Genomic DNA, 8762 nt, shown 5'->3' on the forward strand with positions numbered 1-8762 from the left:
GAGCTTGAAGGAAACCAGGGATTCTAAGGAAGAGATGAAGAGGGAGTGCATTCCAGGCATGCACAACAGCCAATGAAAAGGCAAGCAAATAGGAGATGTCCAATCCTGTTTAAAGAACAGTAAATAGGTGTAGAAAGCATGAAGGAGAATAATGTGAGAGAGGCAGGAAGGGACTAGACTTGGAAGAACATTAAATGCCAAGCAGAGAACTTCATATTTGATACTAGAAGTAATATCCCCCAGAGTTTATTGACTAGGAGGGGTATGCTATGGTCAGCTAACCATCCAAGGGGCTTAAAACCGATGACGTCAAAATCAGAGTTGGATTTTTTTCACTAGATGACGGCTAAACAGAGAGCCAGTTATGGAAAAGTACTGGAGGGGAGGGGAGAGGGGTTGGGAGAAGAAGATGAAAGACGTTCTTGCTATCATTAATAATATAATAAATTGTGTTAACTGTATTTCGTATGCAGCAGGTCAAATGGCAGCAAGTGACTCTTTATTAAGTCAACTGAACAGAGATTCTTGGAATTCTAGGATAAAGCTGATAGCACTTTCCATGGGTTCCTAGTTGGCTGAACAAGATGGTGTCATCTAACACCCTTCTTGCTCATTTTTTTCTTGTTTAACATCTTAGATCCTTTCCCAATTTCTTAACTCCTAAAATCTCCTCTTGGCCCCAGGGAACTTGACTCTGGTTGAGGAAGGGCACAGGTCTGACCAAACTTCCCACTAAGATATGTAAAGGCATCTTGCTTTCTCCTCCACTCAGATTTTGAGACCCGCTGTCCCCTAGGGAAGAAAGTCATCCAGTACAAGCAGGCCAAGCTGGAGAAGTGGACTGCATACCTGAATGGCAATGGGCTGGTGTCTCGCCTCACCATCTATGAGAACATGGACTGTGAGTAGTGGGGATGGTGAGAGGGGAGGGGAACTGACCTCAAATCATAGGGGAAACCCCATAGACAAAGTGAGAAGCAAGGAGAAAGACAATGACATTGGAGCCCCTAAGCCTCAGGGTGGCAAGTGGATCCTGGAAATGCTGGATGTAGTCAAAAGAACAAGCAAGCAAGCAATTCCACAAATATTTATTAAGTGCCTACTGTGTGCCAGACACTGTGATAAGCACTGGGGATACATATAAAAGTAAGAAAAATAGTCCCTTATCTGAAGGAGCTCATGGGGAGCAAGCATAGGTAGATAGATGATAGATAGGAGATAGGAGATAGATAGACAGGTAGAGCAATAGATAGATGATAGGTAGGTAGGTAGGTAGGTAGATGATAGATAGGTAGATAGAAGATAGATACATAGACAGACAGACTGATAACATGGATGGATGGATGGATGGATGGATGGATGGATGGATGGATAGATGGATGGATGGGCAGATCCATAGATAGATAGATAGACAGATAGATAGATAGATAGATAGATAGATAGATAGATAGATAGATAGATAGATAGATAGATAGATAGATAAGTGATGTTGAAGAGATAGAAATGACAAAGTTTTACAATTGATTGTCTACGTTGGCTAAGTGAGGTTAAGTCCAAGATGAGGAGACAACATAGGCGACTTGAAGGATGGTGAAATTCTCAACAGTAATAGAAAAGTTTGAAAGAGGGACAGTTTGTGAAGGAGGAGAATACATTCTGTTTTGGACAGGTTACGTGCATATACAATATCCAGTTTGAGATGTCCAAAATGTAGTTTGTGATGCAGGACAGGGTCTCAGGAGAGAGTCTAGGTCTGGATATACAGATCCTGAAGTCATTTCTATAGAGATGGTAATTAAATCTATGGGAGCTGATCAGGTCTCCAAGTTAGAAAGCATGGAGCGAAAAGAGAAGCAGAGCCAGATCAGAGCCTTGGGGAACACCCACGTTTAGGGGACATGACATGGAAGATGATCCAACAAAGGAAACTAAGAAGGAACAGGCAGACAGATAGGAAGAGAGCATTGGATCTAGAATCAAAAGAGACCAAAGTTTGAATCCTGTCTTTAACATTTACTAGCTTTGTGATCCCAAACAAAGTCTTGATTTCTTTATCTGTAAAATGGAAATAATAATAACAATAATAATATCTACAGTATCTACCACTTAAAGTTATTATGAGAATCAAATGAGATAATACGTGTGCTGCTTCTAAATCATAAGTCTATTTTTGCTTTTGTTTTGTTTTATTTTTTTTTGCTAGGCAATGGGATTAAGTGACTTGCCCAGGGTCACACAGCTAGTGAGTGTTATGTGTCTGAGGCTGGATTTGAACTCAGGTCCTCCTGACTCCAGGGCCAGTGCTCTATCCACTGCACCCTTGCCTGCTCCATATCTAAATTATATGTCATGTATTAATATTATCCTCTCTGATCAGGTCACAGGGTCGTGGAGATAAGGGAGTGGTACAAGAACCGGGAAGACTTGTTAGAGATGAGACAAGTGGATAAAGTCTTAAACTGGACCACCGAATACTTCAAGCCAGGGCATTTCCTGGCCCTGCGAGGTACACAACTCTCTTTAACTACAACAGGACTTTTACAAGTTCAAAGTTTACAGGGTCCTCAAAGGTCATCCCATTTCTTTAAAATGTCCCTAAGGGGACAACCAAGGACCCTCAAATAGCAAAGTTAGTGGATGAGGACGTGGTGAAAGAGGCAAAGATAAAGAAAGATGGAATACTTATAGGATTTTTAGAGATGGAAGGGAACTTAGTTATCATCTATTCCAACTCCCATATTATTACAGATGGGTAAACTGAGGCCTAGAATGAGGTCACGTCAAACAAAGATTAACTGGCAGAGCTGGGATTCAAATCCAGAGCTCCCAACTCCAAATCCTGTGCCTTCTCTATTCATCATGTTGCTGATCAAAAAGCACTTCCCCCCGACATTCCCAAGAACACGTCCTAACAATTGGACCCAGAGTAGGGTGTGGCAAGTATAAATATTACAGAGCCAAGTCAAATTAACAAGCATTTATTAAGCAATCTCTCTATGCCAGGCACTTGCTAAGTACTGGGAATGCAAATACTAGCAGAAATACTGTCTCTGCTCTCTGAGAGTTTGAAATTTTGATGGCAGGAGAGAATAAGTGAGGGGAAGCTGAAAAGGAAAGAAAGTGAAAAGGTACCTGACTGGTAAAGAAAGTGCAGAAAGCCAGTAGTGAGGCATGGAGAGGAAGGAAGAGGGCTTACTCACTCAAGGGGCTGGGTTTTATGGGCTCAAGTGGTGAGCAAAGAGGTGGAAACCTAGAATCATGGAACCTCAGAGAAGAAAAACGATGTCTGAGGTCATCTGATGCAAACTCCACCGCCATTCAGGAATCCCCTCTAGAATATCCCTGATGGGGAAGGAGGTGAGGGAGAGGGAGCCATCAGGCCTCTACTTGAACAACTGCAGTGACAGAGAACTCACTGTTTTTTGGGGCATCTCATTCCATTGCTAGACAGCCTTCATTATTAGGAATTTTTCCTCATGTCTGCCTTTTGGTATCTTCTACACCTTGGTGCTACATCTGCTCTTTGGAGATAATCAGAATAAATCTAATGTAATCCCTCTTCCAAACAGCATACTTCAAGTATACGAAGATAGCAAAAAAAGCCTCCTCTAAGAATTGTCTTCTACAGGCTAACCATCCCAGAGCATAGTGCAATGGAAAGAGCGTGGGATCTGGAGTCTGAAGATTTGATTTCAAAACCCAGCTCTGCTTCTTACCTACGGTCATGACTTTGGGCAAGTCTGTTCTCCTCTCTGTGCCTCAGTTTCTTCATTCGTTGAACTCGAGGCCCACTCTAGTCTTTTCCAAGTGTAAAATCCCATGATCTTAGTTCCTTGCGTGACAAGGTCTCAAGTCCCTTACCATCCTAGTGGATTTCCTCTAAATATGATCCAGTTTGTTAATATATCTCCTAAAATGCATTTTCCAAAACTGGATATGATATTCTAAATGTGGTCAAACCAAGATAAAAGAGTGGGACTTTCTACCCAGACATTACATTGTCCATTAGTTTGTTGTTGTTGTTGTTGTTGGGTCATTTCATTCATGTCTGACTCTTCGTGACCCCATTTTGGTGGGTTTTTTTGGCAAAGATACTGGAGTGGTTCACCATTTCCTTCTCCAGCTCATTTTTTTTACAGATGAGGAAACTGAGGCAAACATGGTTAAGTGACTTGCCCAGGGTCACACAGCTAGGAAGTATCTGAGGCCAGATTTGAACTCACGAAGTTGAGTCTTCCTGATTCCAAGCCCAGTGCTCTGTACACTATACCACCTAGTTATCCACTCTTCACAAATACATATACTCTATTATATATAGCATAAAATATATACTCCACTAATGCAACCTGATATCTCATTAGCTCTTTTGGTTGCTGCCACATTATGCCGCTCATTCATTTTGAACTTGCTGTCCACTAAAACTCTCAGGTCTTTTGCACTCAGAACTGCTAAGACAGGTCTTGTCCATTCTGTGGTCTCATCATGGCCTTAAGAACCTCTATCGTGACCTGAGAAGCAGGAGTTCTTTTCTCTGATCCATGAGCCAGATCTAATCCTGGGGACCTGACCCAGCAGGTTCATTGCTGAGAGGACACAGGGGACTGTTGTGTCCCTGTTGTATCACTTTGGTACATTGGTCTCACCTGAAGTTCTCTAAGACAATCTCTAAATAAACTCATGATATTACTCATGTCTAAGTATCTCTAAATGTGGGTAATACAGTGCCCATCTCTCATATAGGCACTGAAGATTATCAATGCATATTAGGGGTAGGACAGTCTTTACTTCACTCCATAGATAATACACAATATATAAAGGACACAGAAGCAACACAGAACTGATACAGGAACACATAAAGTACTCAAATGGCCCATTAGACTCCATCTGAAAGGTAAACACTCTCTGAAGGATGATAAACAAAAAAAATTCCTCTTGGTATTGACTGTGTTGCTATGAAACTCAGCAATGGCAAGATGAGGTAACAAGGTATAGTTGTCGTGGCCATCATGACATGACTCTAGTCATCCAACCACGGAGGCCATGTTGGCCATCCTCTTCTTTCTCCTCTATGGTAGAAACTTCTCCCCTTAAAAGACCAGTTCTCAAGTTTCTGAACTCAGGATTTCTCCAGCTTGGGATTATCTACAAGACCACTCCTCAAATTCCACCCCCCCACACACACACAGGAGTTTGGAGTTCACAAAATTGTCCATGAACCACCTTCTTGGTCAAAACAGACCTAGACAGGTCTACTTCTGCCATGTATTTCTGCTGCAAGTCCTTATTAACCGCCCCGGGGTTGGGAGTGTGGGGATGGACAGGAGAGTAATCCCTTACTGTGCCTTCCCACTCCACTCCCCTCTTGGGGAGGGCACTGCCAACTCATTTTATGCAGAACAGGAAAAGAGGTATGACTCTTCTACATGAGAACACCCCATTGACGCCTATCTGCCAATCATATGGGAAGCAGCCTCAGTTCCTGGGGACCAGATAGAAGAGTCCCCTGTGTTCTCTCCATAAGCATCAATGCAACATGGCTCTCCCCCATGGGGAGGTAGGTGCCCCTCAGATGCCTCCAAGCAAAGGACCATGCCTTATAATTTCATCAAGTGGGTCAACAGAATCTCTGATGAACCCCTTTCCAAATCTGTAGCCCCAAATCACCTAATTCCGAGGTTAGTGCACATCCCATGCAGATTTGGGTACCTTCCTCTATCTTTAAAGAACTCCAAGGTGTTTGAGTTCCAAATCTGGTACAATTGGTCACTCAGAGACAAAGGTACAAACAAGCAATTAATTTAATAATAATGTATTCAAATCCTTCCTCTTCCCCACCCCCTGCAAGAAGTTTCCAGGGGAGTTAAAAAGAAATTCTAGAATACAAAAAACATAAAAGTCACCAGCAATAAGGCTAAAAGCTGTCAGCAACAAAGTTCTCTGGGGTCTCAGTAGCTCCCTGCCAAAGTTCAAAAACCTGCCCTGATGCTCTTCCAGTTCATTGAGTCCCAGATGGGCCCCAGATCAATCCCTCTGGCAGGGGGTGAGGGGAGGCAAAGTTAACCCAAATAGCCCCAGGTCTGCACCAGAACTTTATCATTTTCCATAGTCCCATTCTGTGGTGTGGGAGTGAAGGGAGTTAACTCAGTCCTCCCCAGATCCACCAGGATATCTTGGCCTGCAGTACCAGGTCTTCCAAGTAAAGGTCTTAGGGGAAGTGAACTATTATCTGAGCAGGAAGGCATCTGACAATGACCATGGCATATCTTATTCTCACCTTTTAGTGCATATCTACAAGAACATGATACCGGAGACAGACCGCACAATGGAATTCTACCACTCAGCCAGAGTAGATGGCCTTGTGAAGAGAACCGAGACCTCCCGATCAATGACTGAGTACTATGAGGGGAGGCCAGATTTCCTTGCCTACCGACATGTTGATTATGGCATCCGGACCAAGAAATTTAACATCAACAGCGCAGATTCAAACACTCGGCCCCTGTTGGTAGGAACTTCCTTTAGGCCTGTAGCATGCCATTGTCCCTTACCTTTGAGCTTATCACATTGTTAATTATGATAAGGATAATGATGATCATTATAAAAATTATGATATTGATGGTATTAGCACCGCATAGTATGGTGGAGGGCATTGGAAGACCTGAATTGGAGTCCTGGTTCTGCCTCACACGCAATCTTGGGCAAAAAGTCAACCTTTCTGAGCCTCAGTTTCCTCATCTGCAAAAAATTACTTACATTAACCACTTGAGATTCTAGATTTAGGGACCCTAAAGGGACCTTGAAAGTTATCAAGTCCAACCTTCTTCATTTTAAAGATGAGAAAAGCAAGACCCAAAGAAGGAAGGTGGTTTGCCCCATGTGATACAGCTAGTGTGTAACAGCCCTCTGACTCTAGATCTGTCTCTTTCCATTATTCCACCTTACCTTCATTTTCTCCTATTAGTGTATGTCTCTCATTGGTCATTGCACAAGAATATCATATTTTGTATACTGAAGCAGCTAGAGTGCGCCATAGTGCAGAGGGCCAGACCTGGAGTGAGGAAGACCTGAGTTCAACTGTGGCCTCAGACACTTACTAGTTGTGTGACCCTAGGCAAGTCACTTAACCCTGTTGCCCTCAATTTCCTCATCTGTAAAATGAGCTGGAGAAGGAAATGGCAAACCACTCCAGTATCTTTGTCAAGAAAACTCCAAGTGGGGTCTTGAAGAGTAAGACACAACTGAAACTGAATAACAATAGTAGTTAAGCTAATGTTAATATAGTCGGTCTAAAAATGGTGCTTACCCTCCATTTCCTTTTCTGCTTCTTTGCTCCCATCATTGTAGAAGCCAAAGAGGGCCACTCAAGATTAAAGAGCTGCCATTTTATGCTCTTTCTTTGTTTCACGGTCTACCATGGCCAAATAGCACCATAAAGTGACTAGTCTTCTGATGATGAATGATGATTTTTCTTGGATGGTCCTTGGAAAGCCGACTGTTTAGGTCTATTGTGATGAAAGTGCTTTATAAGCTGCTGTAGACGTGAGAGTGAGTGTCATTGTCAATATTATTATTAATAAGAATAGTAGCTATAATCTATATAGCACTTTAAGATGTGCAAAGTACTTAAAAAATATCTTTTCATCCTCACAATAGCTCTGGGAACAGGGTGCTAATCATTATCATTAATGTTGTTAAATGTAAATTAAAATATGGTTCCTGACACTTCACCTTGTCAGGCATTCGCATCAACATTTGAAGTGGACAGGTTGAAGGGACTGTGGTGATCTGGGTAAGGGCTAGGATTTTCTATCACTACCTGCCACTTTGGCCCTTAAACCACTTCGACCCAAGCCATCTCACCTTCACTCTGGTACCTTCATTGCTGTTCAGTCATTTCAGTTGTGTTCGACTCCTTATAACCCAATTTGGTGTTTTCTTGGCAAAGACGCTGGAGTGGTTTGCCATTTCCTTCTTCAGCTTGTACGTACCTTGACACTATCAATTTCATCTCTCGATTTTTGACAAATGAAGAGAAGAGAAGAAAAAAATGGGGGTGGGAAAACGTCAAGGAAGAGTAAAAGTAATGTGGCTTTTTTTTTTGGTGAGGGTTAAGTGACTTGCCTAGGGTCACACAGCTAGTGAGTGTTATGTGTTTGAGGCTGGATCTGAACTCAGGTCCTCCTGAATCCAAGGCCGGTGCTCCATCCACTGCACCACTGAGCTGCCCCTAATGTGGCTTTTAAATAGCTGATTAGATTTTGACCCCCACACACTAAAGAGATCCCAGAGCCCTGTCCCTGAATCCTTCCTCTTCTCACAAACCCCAGACTTGTCCTCCAAGCATCACCCCAAAGCTATCAGAGGGATGCAGAGAAATCAGCGATAGTTGCTCTGGCTACTGTCCTTTCCACAATTTCCCACCTTCCAGTTTCTTCCCCTAGAAAATCACAGAACGATTCAACCGAAACCTTAAAAAGCTGGCAGATGATGATGTAGCCGAGCGCATATTTGTGGTCTCAGAGGAGCGGATTCTTCTTCGGTACCACTGCAGGAATGATTACATCACTACCTCAAAGCGGGAGTTCCAGAAGAGGAATGACGTGGACAACAAAGGAAACAAGATCATCGTGACTCCAGACATGTGTATTTCCTATGAGGTAGGGAAACAGGTGGACAGACACACAGGGAGATGGACAGGAGGGCAGGCAGGCAGACAGGCAGAAAGACAGGTAGGCAGACACACAGGCAGACAGACAGGAGGACAG

At 43.0% G+C, this 8762-nt stretch overlaps 1 protein-coding gene across 4 annotated transcripts in view; it reads left to right on the forward strand.

The window, feature by feature from the left end:
• DRC7 (dynein regulatory complex subunit 7) overlaps positions 1-8762 on the forward strand; it is a 36023-nt gene that overhangs the window by 18586 nt on the left and 8675 nt on the right. For all 4 annotated transcript variants that reach the window (XM_027857923.1, XM_027857924.1, XM_027857925.1 and 1 more), the window contains 4 exons: positions 773-901; positions 2378-2506; positions 6282-6502; positions 8439-8654. In XM_027857923.1, coding sequence (XP_027713724.1) covers positions 773-901; positions 2378-2506; positions 6282-6502; positions 8439-8654 — 695 coding nt within the window. The remainder of the gene's footprint in view (positions 1-772; positions 902-2377; positions 2507-6281; positions 6503-8438; positions 8655-8762) is intronic.

The sequence above is a fragment of the Vombatus ursinus genome, unplaced genomic scaffold (genome assembly GCF_900497805.2).
Source record: "Vombatus ursinus unplaced genomic scaffold, bare-nosed wombat genome assembly UNPS02012515.1, whole genome shotgun sequence".
NCBI classification, from domain to species: domain Eukaryota; kingdom Metazoa; phylum Chordata; class Mammalia; order Diprotodontia; family Vombatidae; genus Vombatus; species Vombatus ursinus.